This window comes from Chiloscyllium plagiosum, unplaced genomic scaffold (genome assembly GCF_037043375.1).
Source record: "Chiloscyllium plagiosum isolate Xiang-an unplaced genomic scaffold, Cpla_swu_hap1 HiC_scaffold_9, whole genome shotgun sequence".
Classification (NCBI taxonomy): domain Eukaryota; kingdom Metazoa; phylum Chordata; class Chondrichthyes; order Orectolobiformes; family Hemiscylliidae; genus Chiloscyllium; species Chiloscyllium plagiosum.
The window spans coordinates 37,701,488-37,727,817 of record NW_028270147.1 but is presented as its reverse complement, the minus strand read 5'-3'; the positions used below and the strand labels follow the sequence as shown (position 1 = coordinate 37,727,817).

Genomic DNA, 26,330 nt, shown 5'->3' with positions numbered 1-26,330 from the left:
AAATCCAAAAGTTGACCACATAGTCCTATATCTTGCAGCTAATCATCAAAGCCGCAAACTATTGGTTTCAAAACCTTACAAAAAACCCTCAATGAAAGTAATGCAAACTGACTTCCCCAATCATTTAATACCAACATAGGTAGAAAGAGGGATAGGGATGTAAGGCAGGATTTCAGGGAGCTAGGGTGGAAGCTGAGGGCTAAAACAAACAGAGTTGTTATCTCTGGATTGTTACCCGTGCCATGTAAAAGCGAGGCAAGGAATAGGGAGAGATATCAGCTGAACACGTGGCTGCATGGATGGTGCAGGAGGGAGGATTTCAGATACTTGGATAACTGGGGCTCATTCTGTGTAACTTGGGACCTCTACAAACAGGACGGTCTTCACTTGAACCAAAGGGGTACGAATATCCTGGGTGGGAAATTTGCTGGTACCATTTGGGTGGATTTAAACTAGTTCAGCAGGGGGATGGGAACCTGAGGTGTAATTCCAGTGCACAGGAGGATGAGAGTAGGGAGGACATGGACAGGATTTCACGGTCACAGGCTTGTGCTGGCAGACAGCAAGCTGGTTTGAAGTGTGTCTACTTCAACGCCAGAAGTATCCAAAATAAGGTAGGTGAGCTTGCAGCATGGATAGGAACCTGGGACTTTGATGTTGTGACCATTTTGGAGACATGTTTACAGCAGGGTCAGGAATGGATGTTGCAGGTTCCAGGATTTAGATCTTTCATTAGCACAGGGAAGGCGATAAAACAGGGGGAGGTGTGGCCTTGTTAGTCAAGGACAGTATAACAGTGGCTGAAAGAACGTTTGATGAGGACTCGTCTACTGAGGTAATATGGCTGAAGTTAGAAACAGGAGAGGAGAGGTCATACTGCTGCAAGTGTTTTTATAGGCCTCTGCAGAGTTTCAAGGATGTGGAGGAGAGGATCAGCAAAACGATTCTGGGTAAGAGTGAAAGGAAACAGGGTGGTCATTATGGAGGACTATAACTTCCTCAACATTGACTGGAAATGCTATAACTAGTACATTGAATGGATCAATTTTTGTCCGATGTGTGCAGGAGGGTTTCCTGACACAGTATATCGAAGGGCCGACAAGAGGGGAGGCCACTCTGGATCTGGTGCATGATAATGAACCAGGCCAGGTGTTTGATTTAGTGGCAGGTGAGCACTTTGGACAGAGTGACCATAATTCAGTTACATTTAGTTTATGATAGAAAGGGATAGGTACATGCCACAGGGCAAGAGTTATCGATGGGGCAAGGGCAATTATAATGCGATTAAGCAAGACTTAGGATGCATAGAATGAGAGAGCAAAATGCAGGGGATGGGGACAATTGAAATGTGGAGCTGGTTTAAGGAACAGCTATTGCGTGTCCTTGATATGTCCCTGTCAGACAGGGAGGAAGTAATAAGTAAGGGAACGGTGGTTTACTACAGAAGTTGCACCTCTTGTTAAGCGGAAGAAGGAGGCTTATGTGATGATGAGATGAGATGGTTCTGATGAGGCGATGGAGAGTTACAAATTAGCTAGGAAGGATTTAAATAGAGAGTTAAGAAGAGCAAAGAGAGGACATGAGCAGTCTTTAGCAAATAGAATAAAGGAGAACCCTAAAACTTGCGATAGGTATGTGAGAAATAAAAGGATGACTAGAGTAGGAAAAGGGCCAGTCAAAGACAGAAGTGGGAAGTTGTGTGTCGACCCTGTGGAAAGGTGCTAAATGAATATTTCTCATCAGTTTGCACTCAGGAAAATGAGAATATTGTAGAGGAGAAGAATGAGATAAGAGATATTAAACTAGGAAGGATCAAGATTAGTAAGGAAGAGGTGTTATCAATTCTAGAAGGAGTGAAAGTAGACAAGTCCCCTGGGCCAAATGGGATTTATCCGAGGAGTCTATGGGAAGCTAGGGAGGTGGTGTTGGAGCCTTTGGCTTTGATCCTTGAGCTGTCATTGTCTACAGGTTTAGTACCAGAGGACTGGAGGATTGCAAATGTGCCTTTGTTCAAGAAGGACAGTAGAGATGACTCAGGTAATTATAGACCAGTGAGCCTTACGTCTGTTTTCAAAAAAGTTTTGGAAAGGATTATAACAGATAAGATTTATAATCATCTAGCAAGCAACAACTTGATTGCAGATAGTCAACATGGTTTCAACAAGGGCAGGTCAGGTCTCACGAACCTCACTGAGTTTTTGGAGAAGGTGACCAAGTATGTGGATGAGAGTAGGGCAGTTGGTGTGTTGTACATGGACTTCAGTAAAGCCTTTGACAAGGTTCCACAAGGTAAGGTATCAGAGAAAATGCAGAGGCATGGGTGTGAGGGTGATTTAGCAGTTTGGATTAGAAACTCGCTTTCTGTAAGAAGGCAGCGAGTGGTGGTTGATGAAAAATATTCAGCCTGGAGTCCAGTTACTAGTGGTGTGCCACAAGAATCTGTTTTGGGACCACTGCTGTTTGTCACTTTTATAAGGGGTATTGGATAAACTGCAGGAATGGGCAGAGAGGTGGCAAGTGGAGTTCAATGCAGATAAATATGGGTGGCACGGTGGCAGAGTGTTTAGCACTGCTGTCTCACAGCTCCAGAGACCTGGGTTGAATACCCACCTCAGGCGACTGACTGTGTGAAGTTTGCACAATCTCCCCGTGTCTGCGTGGGTTTCCTCCGGGTGCTCCGGTTTCCTTCCACAGTCCAAAAATGTGCAGGTTAGGTGAATTGGCCATGCTAAATTGCCCGTAGGGCATACTAAATTGCCCGTAGTGTTAGTGAAGGGGTAAATGTAGGGGAATGGGTCTGGGTGGGTTGCGCTTCGGCGGGTCGGTGTGGACTTGTTGGGCCGAAGGGCCTGTTTCCATGCTGTAAGTAATCTAATCTAATCTAATCTAATAAATATGAGGTGATTCACTTTGGGAAGAATAACAGGAAGGCGGAATACTGGGTCAATGGAAAGATTTTTGGTAGTGTGGATGTGCAGAGGGATCTTGGAGTCCATGTACATAGATCCCTGAAAGTTGCCACTGATGAAGGAGTGGCGCTCCGAAAGCTAACGTGCTTCCAATTAAACCTGTTGGACTATAACCTGGTCTTGTGTAATTTTTAACATCAGAGGATTAGATAGGGTAGACAGTGAAAGTTTTTTTCTTGGGATGATGACATCAGCTTGTACGAGGGGGCATAGCTACAAATTGAGGGGTGATAGATTTAAGACAGATGTCAGAGGCAGGTTCTTTACTCTGAGAGTGGTAAGGGCATGGAATGCCCTGCCTGCCAATGTAGTTAACTCAGCCACTTTAGGGAGATTTAAAGAATCCTTGGATAAGCACATGGATCATGATGGAATAGTATAGAGGGGGTAAGCTTAGATTAGTTCACAGGTCAGTGTAACATCGAGGGTCGAAGGGTCTGTTATGCACTGTATTGTTCTATGTTCTACAATCTACATAATGCAGCAGTGCCTTCTAATTTCATCACAAGAATAAAATTCACACACTCCACCTTTCTTCACGGTCATCCAAATCATCTGAAATGAACCAGAACACATTGACTAAACCTTTCAATAGCTACTGATAACATGAAACTAGTCAGTAGTTTTTGCTTTCACTAGGATTCTTTGGCACGTAAACAGACATCACGTTGCTCTAGAATGTCAGAAGTACAGAAGCCACAAGGGAAATTCTATTTGCCAGACTCTGAAAGGTAGTTAAACACAGAACACTTGCTTTCTGGCACTATTCTCCAAAGCCACTGATGATTCTCCTTCACTTTCCTACCGCACTTTATGAATTCATCATGAATACTATCTACACCTGCAGATTTACTATTAACCAGGCAACAGAGCAGGGAGTTCGCTTCCTCCCAGTGAACAGCTTAATTAAGGTTTATCTGCATTATACATCAGTTTTTCCAGATGGACCCTTACTATAGATTGCTTAGTCAGTTATTAACTCAGCACATTCCTCTCTTGAGATCCTAAGAATGCTCTGATGGGTTAACTGAAGAGCATATGTCAATCACTGGAACCATATCAAAGGAATCCTTTTGACCATGATTAATTATAGATTTTAGCCAAAACAGAAACAAATCTAAGATAAGCCTGGTATGCTGGCTTGTCCATTGCACACATATTATTTTCAAATGTTCTGCTTAGCTGGGTCAAAATCCTGGAATTCCCTCCCTAATGGCACATGAACTGCAATGGTTGAAGAAGGCACCATCTTCTTGAGGGTAACTAGGGATGGGTAATAAACTAGGGCCAGACAGCAACACCCATGTCCAACGGAAAAGTTAAATAAACCTTTTAACACATGATGGAATCTGAGTTGCTGCTAATTGACCATTTCACAGTTTTGCGGAGGAGGTGGAAACAAATAATTCCTCGGAAAGGCAAAGTCCAAACATGGGTTCCTTCCCATCCAAACATTTAGTATTTCTGATGGAGAAAGAAATTTTGTGAGGTAGTCCTGTGCTTTCTTAATGCAGCAACCTGAAACAGATGTTCAAGCTATTGCCCATTTTAGACTCTTATGACCCACGGGTGCCACTTGTTTTTCTGGCAAATCACTTTAAACAGATTGGTCAAAAGCTTCCATTTCATTTACTTTCCAAATTCAATTCCCAAATCTCAATCTTTCAGTTGCCAGTGTTAGCTGTGTACATTGGATGATGGAGTTTGCACTGAGATTTCCTCATGATTTGTCTTACGAATATCAGTAATCACATTCCTCAACTTTCAGCCAACTGAAATCAAATGTCCAGCCCATTCTTCTGAAGATTTAATGCATTTGGATTGTTTTTTAGAAAGGCTGAAATATATATAGACTCAGAAGCAAAGATTTTAGCCTCTCTGTTCTGTGAAGTTTCTGAATGCTTGTAAGCCACAGTGAACACAGATAGATCAACTGACTCATTTTCCAGTGTGGAAATGCACTTTTACTGGGAGAGGCTATATTAGTCCAATGCATTCTCAGAACAGAGCTGGTTATGAGAGGTCATGCACTTTAGTGAGCAACAATTTTACCTATCTCATTGTAATTCATTACACGCAAATAACTGATTATACACCTGATTTTACACAAGTGATCTAATTGTTATCAGGATAAAATAGATTCCAACTTTCTGAATATCTAATCATGTCTGCATTTCATTGCATGGAGAGCTGCAGTTGGCAGAACCATACAATGGAAGGTAACCAATGACAGGGGAACAAATCTTTTGAGGATTGGCAATCCATGGCAATCTGATCCTTTTTACCTAACCTGCCCCTGAATGCATTTCACACCCGAATGCCCAGCATAAGCCTCTTGAGAAATATAGAACAGACATGATATGGGAGACTTCCAGCACTTCCACGACCAGCACTGGAGGCCAAATTACACCACTGTTTACAGCAGTAACTCTCACACTCCAGGGCTTAAAGGTCCAATTTATGATAGCAAATGGGTAAAGGGGTCAAGTGGCTGGTGTGTGGATAAGGGAATAGGGTTTTAGGGAAGTGGGTGATTAATAGAGTCTCAAGGATATGTAGGTGAGGATGTAGGGTACCAGGTGGGCAGGAGCATAACCTGCCTGGTTGGATGAGACGGAGAGTTTGCTGTTGAGTGCTCATCAGTTTGGAAGAACCAGTTGGGTGTTGGGAGAAGAGATGTATGGGAAGGGAGTTGGAAGTCAGATGTCTGTTGTTGGAGGGTAGGCCATAATGTCAGTGAGAATGGTCAGCTGTCAGTAGTATATTTATCCAGGGGTTACGGTAGGTTGTAATCTCCTCTCTAACACTTCCTGATTTGCTATGAAGGTAAGTAAGTTGGAACCCTAAGTCTTCAACTCAATTCATCATGCAATTGGAAGGTTAAATCTTCTAGGCAATTACTGCATAGTCATCCCATAGCACATCTGTCAGAGTAGGTCATCCCATACCTCATCCATCAGGGTATGTCATCCCATAGCACATCTGTCAGGGTATATCACCCAATAGCATATCTGTCAGGGTACGTCATCCCATAGCACATCTGTCAGGGTATATCACCCAATAGCATATCTGTCAGGGTCTGTCATCCCATAGCACATCTGTCAGGGTATATCGCCCAATAGCATATCTGTCAGGGTCTGTCATCCCATAGTGCATCTGTCAGGGTATATCGCCCAATAGCATATCTGTCAGGGTAAGTCATCCCATAGCACATCTGTCAGGGTATATTGCCCAATAGCATATCTGTCAGGGTCTGTCATCCCATAGCACATCTGTCAGGATATATCGCCCAATAGCATATCTGTCAGGGTCTGTCATCCCATAGCACATCTGTCAGGATATATCGCCCAATAGCATATCTGTCAGGGTCTGTCATCCCATAGTGCATCTGTCAGGGAACGTCATCGCATAGCACATCTGTCAGGGTAAGTCATCCCATAGCACATCTATCAGGGTATATCGCCCAATAGCACTTCTGTCAGGGTCTGTCATCCCATAGTGCATCTGTCAGGGAACGTCATCCCATAGCTCATCTGTCAGGATATGTCACCCCATAGCACATCTGTCAGGGTAAGTCAGTCCATAGCTTATCTGTCAAGGTTTGTCACCCCATAGCACATCTGTCAGGGTATATCATCCCGTAGCTCATCTGTCAGGGTATGTCACCCCATAGCTCATCTGTCAGTGTAAGTCATCCCACAGCTCATCTGTCAGGTCTGTCATCCCATAGCACATCTGTCAGGGTAAGTCATCCCATAGCTCATCTGTCAGGGTAAGCCATCCCATAGCTCATCTGTCAGGGTAAGTGATCCCATAGCACATTTGTCAGGGTCTGTCATCCCGTAGTGCATCTATCAGGGAATGTCATCCCAGAGCTCATCTGTCAGGGTATGTCATCCGATACCTCATCTGTCAGGGTCTGTCATCCCATAGCATATCTGTCAGGGTAAGTCATCCCATAGCACATCTGTCAGGGTCTGTCATCCCACAGCTCATCTGGCAGGGTATGTCATCCCATAACTCATCTGTCAATATCTGTCGCCCATAGCTGATTTGTCAGGGTATGTCCGATCTTTGACTCTCCTTAAACCAGATGATCTGTGTCAGTGTTTCAACTCAAGGTTAGCACCTCGTGCATTGCCTTGAGTACCTCATAACAATAATAAGTACTTTCTACATGGTGCATTTTACACACTAGGATTTCCTTCCACCATCTAACAGTTGCATCAGCATGTGTTATACAAGCACAATGACACCTCCAAGAAACTGACTTCATTAAATTGGTCACATTCTTCAATTATAAATAACCATAGAAATTCTACACGTGCTAATTGCTGAACACTGAATACATTACTTCCCATTAAAGAAAACTAAAGGTTCTATGTTTTTCCTAAATTAAAATCATATATTCCTCATGAAGTATGAGCTATTACATTGGAAGGATGAATGCCCGATAAGGTCAGAGGCAAAGTTTAAAAAGTCAATGAAATTGCATTTGGCAGCTGTAGATGTGGATTTACATTAAATGGAGATAGACTAAGTTCACAATGGTTCATACTGAACTGGTGCCATGCACAACAAACAGGGAGGACAGAATGGCAGGCATGAATCAGTCTTGATATAATGCTCAATACAATGGAAGAGGATGAATGAAATGTGAAATTTAAGATTAGATTAGATTAGACTCCCTACAGTGTGGAAACAGGCCCTTCGGCCCAACCAGTCCACACCGACCCTCTGAAGAGTAACCCACCCAGACCCATTTCCCTCAGACTAATGCCCCGAACACTATGGGCAACTTAGCATGGCCAATTCACCTGACCTGCACATCTTTGGACTGTGGGAGGAAACCGGAGCAACCGCAGGAAACCCAAGCAGACACGGGGAGAATGTGCAAACTCCACACAGACAGTCACCCGAGGCTGGAATTGAACCTGGGACCTTGGTGCTATGAGGCAGCAGTGCTAACCACTGAGCCACCATGCTGCCCCGTGATAGAAAATACACTATCATTGGCATTAGAACTAGAAACAAACATCATCCATTCTGCATACAGGATCCCAGCAACGCCAAAGAGGGAATGATCGGTTCATCTGTTTAACTTGTGGTATTGGTCAAAGGTAAGGCATTAGTTGGATAACTAGAGAACATTTAGCCATCTTTCAACAGTGACACTGTAACATTACAAGCATTGAAACAAAGGATGTTAATTGAACATCATGTCTCAATGCACTTTTCTTTCATTAGAGTGCCAGTGTGGGCGTGTGGTATGTGCTCAGATCCTGGAGCAGGGGATGAAATCCAAAAAATGTTTGAGTCATCAAACAGGTCACAATTGCCATGTTATTTATTTGGCACATTTATTTGGCAGTAATACTACACACACCCAAGACCCTCCAAGAGGTTCCGCTATCCTGGGTTAATTATCTGAGTCTTTTTAAAATACGCGGAGAAAGTGAGGTCTGCAGATGCTGGAGATCAAAGTTGAAACTTTATTGCTGGAACAGCACAGCAGGTCAGGCAGCATCCAGGGAACAGGAGATTCGACGTTTCGGGCACAGGCCCTTCTTCAGGCCCTTGATTCCTGAAGAAGGGCCTGTGCCCGAAACGTCGAATCTCCTGTTCCCTGGATGCTGCCTGACCTGCTGTGCTGTTCCAGCAATAAAGTTTCAACTTTTTAAAATACGCACCTACTTTTCTCTCATCCTCTTTGTCATCTTTCGGTGTGGCCACCTCAGTTTTCAAACTACTTTTGCTCTCTATTTTAATTTCTCACTTCTCCACCCCTTGAAGTGGTAAATGAAGCAGAACAACATAGTCAAAATGAGCATTCGGTCATTAAACCTCGTAGTTAAATAGCAATGCTTTGGGAAATGGCTCCACTAGCAGGTTCCTCTCTTGACATAATGACGGTAGTCCATCATTGTTGTATGTTGTCCCTCTCTCATCAAATTCATGAACAAGAAGCAAACACTACCTGAACATTTGCACTGTATTCTGGCCTCCAAAATACTTAAAATTACATAACCGTGTCCACTACTCTTGTTGCATTTTCATGAAGGTCCAAAAACTCAATTATGCCTCTTTCAATCTCGACTCACTTAGCTCTCATTCTCACTAATGCTACATTGTTGCTTATTCCAATTACTCTTCCCAATCCTGCTATTATATTTTCTATTCAGCATTTGACCTAAACAGGGAAGGAGTATGAATGGTGTAATAATACGATATAGGGGATAGAACAGTGATCACAATAATGTGCTTTTGTTCAGCCTTCCAAATCCGAAAAGAAAAATTGAAGTCAGTAGTTACTTTTAGGCTAACAGGAATTTCCAGCCTTATTCAAGTAGATATGAACTACTGACTCTTTACCAAGATATAACAGTTGGTGATGCTGTTGAGTTATAGCTGAAAGATACACCAGCCTCTCGGGAAGATGAAAATCCTTGAATAAGTATGAAAAGTCACAGGTAGTGCAAGTCTGATTCTTTTTATAATTCAAAAAGGTGCTTTAAAAGCAAACAAACCACAAATCTTCATTGATTTACACAGGTATAGTTTTAGCCCCCCAGAATGGGCAGGGCAATGCTGAGATAATTAAACAGCTAAAAATAGGAAAACTAACCTGGCCTTAATGACTATTTAAGGGCTTCCTCCCACCTCCACTTCTATTTTGGAATAATCCTGTACTGTTATTGCCTGTGGGGTCAACACTTGCCTGGAATTTTAAAGCCACTGAAACATAAAACTAGGAGCACTGAATAAATCAGTGACTTGACATCTATCTTGCTATTACTCTGCAGTGACTCCCAAAGTTTCTCAATCTTCAGAATCCTGAGCTTGGGCTGGGAAATCTGGAGATATTAACTGTACATCTAAGCATTGAGACAAATTAAGTTCCTCTGTAATGGAATTGAAAACAACAGATTTCAGGTGCCCATTCATGCTCAAAGAAAACAAACCTTGCATTCCTTTTTTTGCAATGTAATCAGTGCCCTGTTTAAACTATTCATTATCATTGAATCTACTTTTGCTTCAACCACTGAAATGCATCATTTGGCTGGTCACATTTATAATAGCTCTCGAAATGAGCATCCTAGTTTACTGACATTCTCCTGACTTTTCCCCACACTCTTGCATGTTGTTTCTACTTAAATATTCATCTAACGCTCTCTTGAATGCCTCTCCAACACACTTCCAGGCAGCACATTCCAGACCCATTTAGATCTGCTGTTTTACATCTCCCCCCCACCACCACTGTCAGTCGGGTCTCCCTGTGCTCTCAATCTCACGCCTGTCGCTCGTGGGAGATAGTCATCGCCTGACGCTTGCAGTGCATGAATATTATTCATAAATCCAAACCTGAATGTTGCCCAGGTTTTGCAGTATACTGGCATAGACTGTTTCATTTTCTCAGGAGAGGTGAATGGCACTGAATACTTTGCAATCATCAGCGAACAGGTGATGCTATTCAGACACACGTGCTTTCATTTTTTTCCACACAATAGTTGTGCTATTAACCAGACTCATCAACTAAAAAGGAATCGTAATTCTATAAGCTCAAAATCTGTAATTATCTGAATGGAACCGACAAACAAGATTAGCTCATTATTTTGAATTACTCGATGCTGCTATCCATTAGCTTCCTGATAATATCCCTAAAAGCCAGACCGAGACACAATATTACATTAAGGATAGATTTGCCATATAATAATGTCAAGTTCTTGTAATGCCCTCAGTATACCATTTCCCATATACCAAGTAGTGACATTACTGGCACAGCAGAATGCATCAATGTAAACTTGAAAGAAAAACATCAGCTCTGCTCATCTCAACATCTCATTACTTTATACTAATTTCAAGCAATGGCTTCTAATCTCATTAGCCTCTCTGGTTACCGAGAGACCTCTACTCGGTTAAAGGAACACCGTACTTGGTTTGTCTTTTTGACTTTCTCTAGAGGTAACAAAATGACGGTGGTTCCAATAACTTTTAGAGCTTTTGTTCTGTAAAGATTAGAATTAATGTTAGAATATCAGAATAGTTCATCAATGTACTGCATGGATATTGTCCTGTCAATTTCAGACAACACAGTTTGAATCACAAACCCAACTATGGTCACAGAATGAGACCATATACAGGTTTTGCCAGTGGCCTGATTTTTAGCATTTGAAGTCTATGAAGAAGATGATACCACAGTGAAACTGTTGAAGGTAATTATTTATTTTCTAACACTAAGGTAGTTATTTATTTTCTAACACTACCCATTGCTGATTTCCTTGAGATTTAGGGGATATGCCTCCCAATAATGTTGCAAAGGATTGTGCTCTACCATGAGAAAAGACCAGTGTTATGTTACTTTCTGACCCCCTTGAACAATGACATTGCAGTGATGTACAGGAGTCAAGTATTTAGATTTTTTTAGCACTGGTTTTGTGTTACATATCACTTGGTGCCTGAGTTGCATTTGAAACATGCAGTTTTACATTCCATTTATAGTGTGGATCTTTTGGGTGGTGATAGCAGAGGCTCCAATTTTCTTTCCTTAACATAGCTGACCAGGAATCTCTCCTGCACTTGCTGCCTGCCTTCAGTGTGTTTTGGCAGAAATTGCAGGTTGCTAATCAAACTATTTGGCTAAATTATGAACACGAAGAAAGTGAGGACTGCAGATGCTGGAGATCAGAGTCGAAGAGTATGGTGCTGGAAAAGCACAGCCAATCAAGCAACATCTGAGGAGCAGGCGAGTCAATGTTTCGAGTGCCCATAAATCTCTCAGCCCCCTTGGACCACCCCCTCATTCCTGGTGAAGAGCTTCTGCTCAAGACGTTGACTCTCCTGCTCCTCGGATGCTGCCTGACTAGCTGTGCTTTCCCAGCACCATACTCAACAAATTATGAATACATCATCCTTGGTGATAAGATTCTGGTGTGGAACTCGAAGCGGGAGTCTCTGACTCAGAGGCAGGTATCCTATCGAATGTGCCACAAGCCTTCCCATTAATACAGATACTACATCCCTGTCTCTGGGTTCTAATAGTTAAATCCAACACAGTCAATAGCCACACTGGTTTAAAATTGGGACCAAGATTTCCTTATGCACAGATTCACAGCCTTACCGCAAATGGAGAAAAATCCTCCTAAATATTTTCAGAAAGTTACAAAATGCAGAGAAGTGTTTTTTTAAGGAATTCGATGAGTTTTTTCTAGTGCATTGCATTAACTCAGGTCTGGTTAGATCGTTCATGCAAAATGCAAATCATTTCTACATAACCCATATTTAAATTATTCTCTCTCCTCCAACAGCGCTACCCTATGCGTGCTCTAATCTTCAGTTGAAAGGTCTGGCAAACTGCTCTCCTTCCCCACTGTTAATTTTAAATTCCAACGTAGTGTGTAGGTGTATAGGTTTGTGACCCAAGGAAAGATGTGTTCTTCACATTCTGGCTTCTGTTTTGCCTACAGGGAAGCAGGCTGTCCTCATTCTGAAGAACAATGACAGGCTCCAATCCTGTAGCAGGCTTTAGCACTACTCACAGCCCCCCATCATCCCCTCCTTCTACCTTCTCCACAGGCACTGGCAGACCAGAATATATGACACCATCACACTAACTGCGCCAATCATTGAGTCTTCACGTCAACAGGCACAAATCTGTGTGTCACACCTACCTCTGGGGGTTGGGCTCGTTGTGCTTATCTCGTTCATGCTTTATCATTCGGTATTTTCCAATCTTGGAGTCTGGTCGGGACACTTTCATACCTTTCAGTGTTATTCTGAAGAATAACGACAGATTTTTAAAAATGTCATTCAAAAGCCAGCAGAGAGTTTCTCAAAAATAATTTAAAATATTAATGTATACTGCAGAAATAACTTGCTGATTCAATAATTTACAGCAACAAGAACCAAAATCATTAATTCTTTAGTGCATTCACTCCAGCTGCCATTGTGTGTTCAAACCTGAGCAAATTTCAACTATCACCAATTTATGTATAGAAATTTATGTATAGAAAATAACTGATGAACTGGTGTATTTTAAAACAAGATTCTAATCTCAAGATTCAGATAGTAGTTATAATTACAGGCAATACTTATAGTTACTTGCATTGTATTTCAAATCCTTGGATAGTTCCTTATTATCATTTCCAGAAGCTCTGCATACCTCATCAGGCTGAGAATGACAGTGATGAGATGCTGAGAGAGAGAGCAAAGAGGGGACAGATCTAGAATGTTGGATGGAAAGAGAGAGGGCATTGATACAATATTGGAGGCAGAGAGGGCAGTGACAAGATGTTGGAGGCAGAGAGAGAGTGCAGTGATGGTTGTTAGAGGCAGAGAAAGGGGACAGTGATAGGATGTAGAAGCACAGAGAGGTTCAAGACATGTTGGAATTGCAGGAAAACTAGAGATAAGGCACATCAAAGTTCCTGAGAGTGGTGATTTGTGGAATCTCATAGAAAGGAAATGTATGTATGACAAATGGAGAATATATAACTTCAAACACGTTTCTTTCATTTGAGATTTCTGTTACTTTCTCATCTGTACAGAAATCATGGATGCATCTTTTGAAGCATTCTGACTTGAATACCACCCTTTATGTATTACACCACGCACACCTTGTGATATGGATTTAGAATTCCAAGAAGTTAGTTTTAGTGATATGAGTTTTATCCTATTATATTAAAAAAATCTCATTGTCCAATACCTATAGGGATAAGGGGTATACAATTATTTTACCATTGCAAAATTTCTTTCATCCACGAGAAAGCACTTCGTTTTCTGAATATTGTCCTATCCAGTCCAACTCCAATTCTATCAAAATATCCTGTCTCCCACTAAACTGACTGTAAACTTATAGACTCTGATATAAACTCCTTAACTGTCTCATCTCATACTGCCTCAGTGATCTCCTGCAGCTTTGTGTTTCCACACACCTCTGCTCCTCCATTAACAGGTGACATTTTGGGTTAAACTCTCACTGTTCTATTTTTGCTGGCTGCATGTTCAGTCACGACACATAATTTCCATTCTCCTGAACCACAGCCAATGCTCTCTGCCTCTTGCCTGCTCTGATTTCAAATTCTTCCTGGAAGTTCTCCAATTGTGTATTTATCCCTCCCTACATGTGTATTATCTCCCTTCTTGCTTCTTTAGCTCTTACTTAGTATGAGGAACTTTGAGATATTAAAGGATTCTCCAGGACTGGATGGCCCCTTCATGTCACAACAACTGTTCAGAATAATTCAGATGTAGCTATTATGAACCAGACCAGAGCCCCTCAAAATATGTTAAAAAGTAGCCTAGACCCTAAACCTTTCTTATTTTAAAAGCAAATGTAACATGCTGTGTACTAGATGCAATTTGATTGATCAAAATACTCGATGTTAAGCAAAACACAATTTATTTAAACACTATAATTAAATTGCAACTAAAGAAAGAACTTACAATAACTTAACTCAATTGGAAAACTTAACTAAATAATATACTGTAACTATTACTAATTAACTGTTCCAGTATAGTAACATCCCATAAACACTTCCCTTGGCAAAAAGGCAAATTCAGAAAAACACATTTTGTCTCAGATGCAATCTAGGAGCTGAGGAGGAAAATAATTTGGCTATACTCGAGAGATAGAGAAATAGCTTCCACTTCTTCAAACCCACAATAGCAACTGCTTAAAGATGAATGTAAGAAAAACTCCTCGAAATCCTGGTCTTTGACAGCTGGCCAGACCTATCCAGGCTGCTTCTATTGTTCGAGGAGAAAGTGAGGACTGCAGATGCTGGAGATCAGAGCTGAAAATGTGTTGCTGGAAAAGCGCAGGAGGTCAGGCAGCATCCAAGGAACAGGAGAATCGACGTTCCTGAAGAAGGGCTTATGCCCGAAACGTCGATTCTCCTGTTCCTTGGATGCTGCCTGACCTGCTGCGCTTTTCCAGCAACACATTTTCAGCTCTGCTTCTATTGTCCCAACTTCAAAAAAAAAACAAGACCTCACAACCTGTTTACTCTAGTGGCTTTGGGAAACTGCACATCACCTCTGCCTTACAAGCTTTCTTCAAAACAATCAGGACAAAATAACCTCTTAAAGCTACAGCATTGTCACACTATTCAGATTTAGGTAGATTGCTGGTGAACTGGATTCCACAATCAGGCAACCTATTTGATCTACTGATTGCATCACTGGTATGCTGACTGCATCAAAATAAACAGGCCATTTTTAACATCAAAGAGAGTGATAGTCCATTTTAGTGAACTCTGTTAGGAAGCAGTTCTGCAATTTAAGCACAAAATAAGATACCTAGCTTGTATTCAAATGCACCCTGCAGACATTCCTTCATAAATGTTGTGCATTCAAGATTTTCTTTATGCATTAGTGCTTGTCAGTGTTTTCGTTCCTTTGATTTAAAATTGGATGAAGACAAATGCAAAACTAAGGCAGAAACATCATCTATATATATATTATGTAAAATAACAGATGTTCATAGAATTCAGTGGAGAGGTGCAAAGGACTCTTTATAATTTTCTGTCAAGATATGGGCTTATATGCAACAGATTCTAATTTTAAACAATTTTAATGCCACTACTTGCTGGAAAAAGCCACAAGACCCTTTGGAACTCCATCCCAATCACTCAACCATATGCCAGTGATTGTTCCTTTGGTCCTATGTGATGAACAACTACAGCTTGATATCTCAATGCTATCCAATGATCAGCTGTCATGTTCAATTAGGAACTGGTTGTTGAGGGGAATATACAGATTGAGAGTTAAGGTGCTGATGCAGCAGGAGTTAAGATCTCCAGGTCCTCAATGAGCAGAGGACAGCTTACTGTCTAACTCCATCCAACTCCTTCTCTTGTCAAAACTGGGAAAGATGCCTTGTGTTTCAGCCTGTTCACATATAAGTTATTCACTCAAAAACCATGGCATGTCTAAAATATGTGGTGCCTAGAATTCGATTCATTTTCTATGTCCTATTTTCTATCTTTCCCACATTGACCCTCACCACCACCTTCTGAGTTGTTCTATAAATCTAAGTCCATCACCCTGTGGCAAAATGCACAATAAATATCTCATTGCATCACAATAGTGTAATCGTATTCTTTTGAACATGGGAAGTTCTAACCTGTAATTTATTTAAGGAGTTAATTATCTGCAAAATTAGCAATTGGCAACTAACATGCCCCATGTAAATATAAAGCAGTAAGTACACCTGAAAAAAAAATGTCCTCCCCATTATGTTTCCCTTTCATTCAACAATTTCTGAGGTTTCCACCAAATGAAACAGTGAAGGCCAATGCAGCATGGTTCATCACATTGTAGAAATTATAATATAGGAAGAGGTGATATGACAGATTGCTCTTGAATGGATTCCAATTCTTCAACTGGAGCTATCTTGTTGACTCCTATTACCCATATAAATTTGTCTTTTCATTGAAATAATTACTCAGTTCTATTTTACATGCTGTTAGAGTGTGTGCCTCATTAGCCCCTTGTGGTAATAAAACATTCTATGTGTCATTTAGCATTCTGAAAGAAGAGGAACAGTACAGATGATGGATAGAATTTTGTGAAGCAATACAGCTGGCACATGACATCCACCTGCTGGTACGCTCACACCAGAGAGTAACGACAATGATATTGCGAACTGCAATTCAGTAATGTGCAGTGGTTGCTGTAAAGTCAAGGAAGCTGGAATAGAATTTGTTCATATGCGGTATATAGCCTTACTTTTCACTTCTATCATTAGCATTGCTCTGGCATCCTGGATAAAATGGACAGGCGTTACCAAAGCAATTCATTAACTTAAAACAATGCTCATTTTTATTTTGTCATGCAGAGGGTAGGCAGCAGAAGTCATGTAATGTTCACAGAATGAATAGTGACTCTATATTCAGTCTATAAAATGCTAATATATTGTTCCCTAACCTGGACAAACAGCTGCTTATTCACCCAGTACCAATCAAGAAGCACAACACCAAAGGTCACCATTTCTGGATCTGAGCCACATGCAAACTGGCACAGGGCAAAGCAGATCGGGGCATGAAGGTATGGCTTAAAGAGTGGCGTGTGAGAAGTGGGTTCTGATTCATGGGGCACTGGCAATGGGGAAGGTGAGATCTGGATCAATGGGATGGTCTCCACCTGAACCATGCCGGGGCTGGTGTCAGGCATAATTTTACTGAATGGTGTAGCAGACTCAAAGGGATGAGTGGCCTACTTTTGTTCCTGTCTCATATGTTCTTCAGACCATAAGATGTAGGAGCAGAATTAGGCAATTTGGCCCATCAAGTTTGCTCTGCCATTTAAATGTTGATGATCTGTTTCTCAACCCCATTCTCTTGTCTTCTCCCCATAACTCTTACTAATCAGGAACCTATCTATCACTGCCTTCAAAGATGACTGCGCTTTCACAGCCTTCTGTAGGACAGGGTTCCACAGATTCACCACCCTCTAACTGAAGAAATTCCTTCTCATCTCGGTTCCAAAGGGTCAGCCCTTCACCTTAAAACTTACAGAATACCAAGCGGGCTCGAGTGCACAGCCTAAATGGGGCGGGGGGGGGGGGGGGAGGGGTGTTCTAATTAAAACTTAGAGAATACTGAATAGTCTGGACAGAGTAGACGTTAGAAGATACTTCCATTCAGTAGAAACGAGGACCTGACGGCACAGCCTTAGACCCTTTAGAACAGAGATAAGGAGAAACTTCTTCAGCCAGAGAGTGGTGAATCTATGGAATTAATTGCCACAGAAGGCCGTGCAGGCCAGGTCATTGAGTATATTTAAGACAGAGATAGATAGGCTCTTGATTGTCAAGGGGATCAAAGGTTACAGGGAGAAAGCAGGAGAATGGGGTTGAGAAACTTACTAGCTTGATTGAATGGCGAGGCAGACATGATGGGTCGAATGACCTAATTTCTCCTCCTATGTCTTATGCAGATGGATCGAACATGGCTAAGGGCCCTGTCAATCATGGTAGTGAGGAATCTTTGGTTGAGGAAAAAGCTGGACATTTCTGAGGCACCCTGGGGGAGATGGCTTCACTGGAATAAATGCAATAGAGACAGAAAACCTGAGAGAATGGAATGGAGCTCTTACAGGAACCAGGATGTGAAGATGTTTGTTCAGGTAACTCTGGGAGTCAGTGTGTTTATAGTATGTACCAGTGGTTAGCCTATCCCCAGAAATGGAAACAGAGAGTTTGAGGAAGGGAAGGGAGGAGTCAGATATGTACCAGATGAAGGTGGGGACAGAGTAAGAATCGGAAGCAAAATTGATAAATTTTTGTGATTCTGAATGAGAGAGGGAAGCAGCACCAATGATGTCACTAATATACCAGAGAAAGGGTTGTGGGGAGGGTCCTGAGTAGGACTGGAACAAGGAATATTCCATGCACCCCACAAAGAAACAGGCATAAATGGGCATTTGTGGGATCTATGAACACACCTTTGACCTGAAGAAAGTGAGAGGAGTTAAAGATGACTTTGTTCAAATTGAGGACAACATCTGCCAGAAAAGTGGTGGATGGGGCAGTTCAGGCCGTTTTTCGTCAGGCGCACCGGTCTATAGTTCCCTGGCTTGTCCTTACCACTCTTCTTAAACAGTGGCACCACATTAGCCAACCTCCAGTCTTCCGGCACTTCACCTGTGACTATCGATGATACAAATATCTCAGTAAGAGGCCCAGCAAACACTTCCCAAGCTTCCCAAAGAGTTCCAAGGTACACCTGATCAGGTCCTGGGGATTTATCCACTTTTATGCTTTTCAAGACATCCAGCACTTCCTCCTCTGCAATATGGAGATTTTTCAAGATGTCACCATTTATATCTCTACATTCTATATCTTCCATGTCCTTTTCCACAGTAAATACTGATGTAAAATACTCGTTTAGTATCTGTCCCATCTCCTGCGGCTCCACACAAATATCACCTTGCTGATCTTTGAGGGGCACTATTCTCTCCCTAGTTACCCTATTGTCCTTAATGTATTTGTAAAAACACAAACTTGATTGAGTTTGTTTGAAGAAGTAACAAAGAGGATTGATGAGGGCAGAGTGGTAGATGTGATCAATATGGACTTCAGTAAGGTGTTTGACAAGGTTCCCCATGAGAGACTGATTAGCAAGGTTAGGTCTTGGAATACATTTGGATACAGAACTGACTCAAAGGTGGATGACAGAGGGTGGTGGTGGAGGGTTGTTTTTCAGACTAGATGCCTGTGACCAGTGGAGTGCCACAAGGATTATATAAATGATTTGGATGTGAGCATAAAAGGTATTGTTAGTAAGTTTGCTGATGACACCAAAATTGGAGGTGTAGTGGAGAGCGAAGAAGGTTACCTCAGATTACAATGGGATCTTGATCAGATGGGCCAATGGGCTGAGAAGTGGCAGATGGAATTTAATTTAGATAAATGTGAGGTGCTGCATTTTGGGAAAGCAAATCTTAGCAGTACTTATACACTTAATGGTAAGGTCCTAGGGAGTGTTGCTGAATAAAGAGGCACAGTGGTTAGCACTGCTACCTCACAACACCAGAGACCCGGGTTCAATTCCCACTTCAGGTGTGGAGTTTGCACATTCTCCCTTTGTCTGCATGGGTTTCCTCCGGGTGCTCCAGTTTCCTCCCACAGTCCAAAAATGTGCAGGTTAGGTGAGTTGGCCATGCTAAATTGCCTGTAGTGTTAGGAGACGGGGTAAATATGGGGGAATGGGTCTGGGTGGGTTGTGCTTCAGCGGGTCGATGTGGACTTGTTGGGTCGAAGGGCCTGTTTCCACACTGTAAGTTATCTAATCTAAACCTTGGAGTGCAGCTTCATAGCTCCTGGAAAGTGGAGTCGCAGGTAGATAGGATAGTGAAGAAGGCGTTTGGTATGCTTTCCTTTATTGGTCAGAGTATTGAGTAGAGGAGTTGGGAGGTCATATTGTGGCTGTACGGGACATTGGTTAGGCCACTGTTAGAATATTGCATGCAATTCTGGTCTCCTTCCTATTGGAAAGATGTTGTAAAACTTGAAAGGGTTCAGAAAAGATTTACAAGGATGTTGCCAGGGTTGGAGGATTTGAGCTATAGGGAGAGGTTGAATAGGCTAGGGCTGTTTCCCTCGAGTGTCGGAGGCTGAGGGATGACCTTTTAGAGGTTTACAAAATCATGAGGGGCATGGATAGGATAAATAGACAAAGTCTTTTCCGTGGGGTGGGGTAGTCCAGAAATAGAGAGCATAGGTTTAGGGTGAGAGGGAAAAGATATAAAAAAGATCTAGGAGGCAACTTTTTCACTCAGAAGATGGTACGTGTATGGAATGAGCTGCCACAGGAAGTGGTGGAGGCTGGTTCAATTGCACCATTTAAAAGGCATTTGGATGGGTATATGAATAGGAAGGGTTTGGAGGGATATAGGCCAGGGGCTGGCAGGTGGGACTAGAATGGGTTGGGATATCTGGTTGGCATGGAAAAGTTGGACCGAAGGGTCTGTTTCCATGCTGTACAACTCTATGCCTCTATGACTCTAAATGGAGATCCCTGAGACCATTCTAAAGAGGCAGCATCCAAAGCTCATGAACTGAAATTCTGAAATTGACGTAGAGCATCAAAGGATTCGCAGATGTAAGTCGAAAGGGACTGGACAAGAGGAGAAAATAATTCATATGAAGTATGAAGAGATGAGTTCTGTGGAACAGGAGCAGGCAGAAACAATGAGTTTGCCCAGGCAATCCTGTTTGTGGAGGTTAGGAAGGAATTAGAAGTGGGCTGTTCAGGATTGAGGGACTATGATCTGAGAGGTCTGGGGAGGAGATCGACAGATAAAATGAGATTAAAGATTTTATCCATAGCCTGGGATGAAATATAATCATTTAGGTTTCACCATAACACTATTGCTCACAATACTGAACAGTATAAGATACTTCCGTTATTGAGAAAAATAGTTGCAATTCATCAAGAGCGGAGTCCTACAATAAGTTGTGCCAAGCAACTTCAAGAAATTCCCATTACCTCCCAAACCTTTAGAATCTTCACAGATGCAGATGCTCTTAGTATCTGAATAGATAACTGTACGTAAGGTAGTTACACTGGACATGTCTCACTTTAAACAACTGAAAGCAAGAAAATTCTTACGGAATATAGTTCTTAGCCAACTCTTCACTGGTTTGGATGCAGTTCCCTTGTTTTATTTTCAAACATGTTCCAGTAGATTGTTGGCCAAAATTCTACCCTAAGTCTTACCAAAACAATCCGAAAAGGTTCATTATAAGATATGTCAAGAATGACAGACAACTACCTCAAATCCCTCGTAATCAATATTAGACATGTCAAAATTCAATCTTTGTGGAGGGAAATTCATAGCTGGATCCTAACTGCTCCACACATAGGTACAAACATCAGTAGCACATTTTCAATTAATGATTGGGAATGAGAAAGCTTTTCAGTCAATTCTAGAGTCAGACAAGGCTATCGTCTCTCCTATATCTTACTTTTGCACTTTATCAAACTTCATGAAGGATGCAAGGTTAATGGAGGTAACAATCTAAAGCAGAATAGGCCCGCAGGTGAAAGGCTCCCTGAATATTGATGATATTGCTGTCTCTGCACAGATTGATCAGCAGCTATGACCATATGATCAAGGAACAAGAATAGGTCATTCTATCCTCAGCCTGCTCCACCATTCAATAAGAATGCCTTATCTGATTTTGATGTCAACTCTATATTGCTGTATATCATTCATCCTCTTGGCAATCAAGAATCTATTTCCCTCTGCCTTCAAGCTATTTAAAGTTTCTGGACCCACTACCTTTTAAGGAAGGGAATTCCAAACACTCACAGCTCTCTGAGGTAAAAAAAAATGTTTTCTTGTCTCTGAAATGGGTGCTCCCTTATTTTTAAACATGGCTCCTAGCTCTTGATTCTCTCACAAGTGGAATCATCCTTCCCACATTCACCCAGTCAAGGCTCCTCAGCAATCAACTCATCCAAGGTATTACTTGAGTAAGCATTTTCTGAACTGCTTTCAACAGTGATCAGTATGTATACACTAAACTCCAGATGTAGAGCAGTTCACACCAGTTTCAGAAGTCAAATCCTATCAAGGCAAGAGAGGCCATGTTCTGTGAACTGAATTAGTTTTGCCCTCTCATCATCAGATCACACCATTTCATGGAAGATGACTCAGGTTGATCAGGGCTTGTGCAATAAACTGAAACGAGAACATGGGGGTTTAGATCAGACTGGTGCTGGAAAAGCACAGCAGGTCAGGCAGCATCCTAGGAGCAGGAAAAATCGATGTTTCGGGCAAAAGCCCTTCATCAGGAATAGAGGCAGGGAACCTCCAGGGTGGAGAGATAAATGGGGGTGGGGGGGTATGGCTGGGGAGAAGGTAGCAAAGAGTACAATAGGTGAATGGGGGTGGGGGTGGGGATGGAGGTGATAGCTCAGAGGAGAGGGTGGGGGAAGGTAGCAAGGAGTACAATAGGTGAATGGGGGTGGGAGTCAGGATGGAGGTGATAGGTCAGAGGAGAGGGTGAGGGAAGGTAGCAAGGAGTACAATAGGTGAATGGGGGTGCGGGTGGGGATGGAGGTGATAGGTCAGAGGGGAGGGTGGAGCGGATGGGGGGAAGGGAGATTGTCAGGTAGGACAGGTCATGAGGACAGTGCTGAGCTGGAAGTTTGGAACTGGGGTAAGGTGGGGGAAGGGGAAATGAGGAAACTGATGAAGTCCACATTGATGCCCTGGGGTTGAAATGTTCCAAGGCGGAAAATGAGGCGTTCTTCCTCAAGCATCGGGTGGTGAGGGAGCAGTGGTGGAGGAGGCTCAGGACCTGCATGTCCTCAGCAGAGTGGGAGGGGGAAGTTTAAATATTGGGCCACGAGCGATGAGATTGATTGGTGCGGGTGTCCTGGAGATGTTCCCTGAGGCACTCTGTGAGGAGGCGTCCAGTCTCCCCAATGTAGAGGAGACCGCATCGGGAGCAACGGATACAATAAATGACATTGATGGATGTGCAGGTGAAACTTGACAAGGTAAACCAGGGACTGGGGATGTGGGAGTGATGCCCCATCTCCATTGCTCATAAGAACCTGATCATTGGGTGTGAGGTGCTTTCCATGTGCTGCACAAATCACTGGTCTAGCCCAAACCCTGTTCCTGCACCATGCCATCACTCACATCAACTTCCATTATATCTGGACATTAAAAGTGGATTGTGTTCGCAGGAGCATTATCCGCAAATCTCCAGATAAAGAGGTGTAAATGAACCTAACACCACCTTTGTGATTGGCTGCATTGAATTGTACCTAGGTCCTCAGTGTGCAAAACCAAGAGATATTGCACGCTGAGGTTTTACCTGTCCCCATTATTGAAAAGGATGGATCAGGCCATACTGCTGCTGAACACTCCATTTGGTTGGACTGTGTCATTCACCACCTCCTAACAGAAACGTTTATGTTGTAAAATACCACTGACCACAACTCACGCAATATCCTCAAGGATCTGCAGGAAAATACGATGGTGCATCCTATTGGACAATTCCGTAAGACACCATAGAAGTCATCTGGCAGACTGCCTCACCTCCCAAACTTACAAATAAGCATCAAGATTTTGTCTGCTGGTTATAAGAAGGGCCTGAGCTGTCATATTTTCATGTACAGTCAACATCTGAGTACCAAAACTTACATCTGTTGAGACAGACTGTGGTGGGGAATAAACTGTCGCCACCACCATCCTCTGAATTGTATCTTTGCAAACAAATTCCAGAAAAAGGATGTTTTATTTTGCTGAGTTTCATTCCTAGCCCCTTCATAACAGAAGCATGCTGTGCTATATGGGCTGTTCCCAGGACACATGCTGAGATAAATATAAACTGCTGCTGGAGGACTTATAATTCGGTGAATGATTTTCATAAAACTTGCAGCCCTTGCAGTGAAGGAGCTATAGTTGACTGAGTGTTGTAGACTGATGCAATCACAGCTCCATGACAAAATGCCAAAGGCCATTCTGAAACCTGGGGAAGCCACTGTCATGGTTCAGTAAGGAAAAACTTGTCGAAGTCCTTCCTGTCATAGCACACAAACTCATGAAAAATTCTTCAGGCTATTATGTATCAAAGGTAGTTTGACATGAAATGTAAATGTATAATGTAATTATAACTGGTAATTATGCCCTGCACAGTACTAGGACACATTGAATTTTATTGCACTTTCTGTCATGTCAAAGTTGAACTGTTATGTTGTCTACTTTTATAAATTTTATGAATAAAACATATTCTTTTAAAAAATATTGACTCTTCGGAAAGGTTGCACTGTTGACTATGAGGAACATTTACAGGAATGCAGCTCGATTTCTCGATTAGCGAGTAATCAGATCAGCCATGGTCTTTATTGAATGGTGGAGCAGACTCGTCAAGTCAATTGGCTTACTAATGTTCATCTAAGACTAAGCTAAACACACTGTGTTAAGGTAATAATGGAATCATTTCGATCGAAGGAGCACAATTATGCATTATAACAAAATTATATTAAGACTAATGAGTGTTCTTACATTTGTCAAATATGTCAAATTGAGATAGTTTTTCATTACAGCACTAACATTCCTCATTTTGTTCAAAAAAGCAAATTAAACCCAGAATTAATTTTTACAATAGAAAACTATGCATTGTGTGTCATTTTTTGTTATTAGGTATCAACAATCAAACCTCACCATCACCTTCCTTTCAACCGGTTACATTCTATTTATAGTTATAAGCATAGCAGCTCAGTCTTTGTTGTGGTTTTGAAAGTGCTTGTTTATCTCTTGTTATCTGTGCTATAATGAGAATTGGTACATTCTAACTCGCTCAAGAGTGAAAATGGAATCAGACAGTCGATGACAATTGTTTTGTTCAGGTTCATATGCTGAATGCTTGGCTCTCAAGGGCTGATGGGAAAAGCAGCTGCCTATGTAAAATGGAATTGTTCCAGAATTAGTGTCAGAATCTGTCAGCTGTAGCGCACTATGTAATCTCCTCAATTCACTGGAGTGGCAAAAGTGCAATGACTTTGTTCATCTTACAAAGATCTTTCAATAGGACACAATGTGACACTCTCTCGTCTACACAAAATCTGACATTTGTTTAATAATCACGGACATTAGGTCTGGTTATATTTTTGAACTGCTTGCACAGTTCCACAATTGCATTTAATATTTTTCTATATGTCATTTAATGTCAATTGGAAGTACAAAGATTGAACACAATTATTAAGTTATATATTGAGCTGTCCAGTAAATCCTCCTCATACTCAGATATTGGAACCAATGTGCTTTGACAGAATTGTCAGAACTTATTTGCTTCTAGATAATAGCTCTGACCTGGTGAGCGATTTTTTAAAAACACAACATAACTGACACTGAAAACATATGAGACAGCAGTGATCATCCAAAACAAAGTCTGCTTCACAGTATGCCTGGCAAATGATAGAATACAAAGTCAAGATTCAGAAAGGAATTATGCAGAAAATTAACAAACTACAAGAATAGGCAATTTCAAATGTGTTAGAAAGTTCCCTTCCTGCTGCACTTCCTTTTTGGTGGGTGGGGTAGATAAGTGTGGTCAGGTGGCTACTAGACTGGCTAAGAGCTAAAATCAGGCATACTGGGAGTTTTGGTCAAGGTAGTTTAAATTTGGATGTCAGTTAAAACTGTAGCCAGGACCTGTTGTGATCTGTAGTTTCCTGTGTTTACCAAATAGGGAAAGTCTCATGGTGTTTCTAGACATTCTGACACCTTATTACCTTATATGGAGCATGGAATATTGCTGTTTATGAATTATGACTTATTTGGGAGTGGTTTACCAATAAACTCCATTGGTTGAGATTGAACAATGTGATCAGGCTTTGATCATTCACTGACTGAGTGAAATAACTCCACAGAAGCCAGTAGCCCATCACCCTTTTTAACACATGACCAGTCCTTGACTTTAGTACTGCCTTTTCAGAATCAACTATCAGAAGGTCAGTATCTCTGTTGCTCCCTATTTTATGTGTCAGCCAGGGCTCTCTTTTTGGACCAGATTAACAGTTGCAATCATGGAACTCATGTTAAGGTGCAGCTGGTTGATCTTGTTACAATAATGATGTCCCACCCCACCTGAAGCTAAGGACATAGGCTGGTCCTTTATCTTGGAGAACCACCTGGACATTTTAGCACCAGATTAGGTTCCTCTGACTTGGCATTCGATACAGGGCAGTGTGTAATGCAAAGGAACTCACTTCTTGCACCAGGAGCACTTCGGCAAAATTTCATTCGCTCCTTCCTGCGGCAATGACGTTAAGGCAGCTACATCCATTACATCCATCTCTGATTCTGAGGGCCTATCGATGCTTGACGGAGAGGGTG

At 41.9% G+C, this 26,330-nt stretch overlaps 1 protein-coding gene across 2 annotated transcripts in view; it reads right to left on the bottom strand.

Annotated features, from left to right (window-relative positions):
* b4galt2 (beta-1,4-galactosyltransferase 2) overlaps positions 1–26,330 on the bottom strand; it is a 550,978-nt gene that overhangs the window by 4,292 nt on the left and 520,356 nt on the right. For both annotated transcript variants that reach the window (XM_043699063.2, XM_043699065.2), the window contains exon 6: positions 12,638–12,742. In XM_043699063.2, coding sequence (XP_043554998.2) covers positions 12,638–12,742 — 105 coding nt within the window. The remainder of the gene's footprint in view (positions 1–12,637; positions 12,743–26,330) is intronic.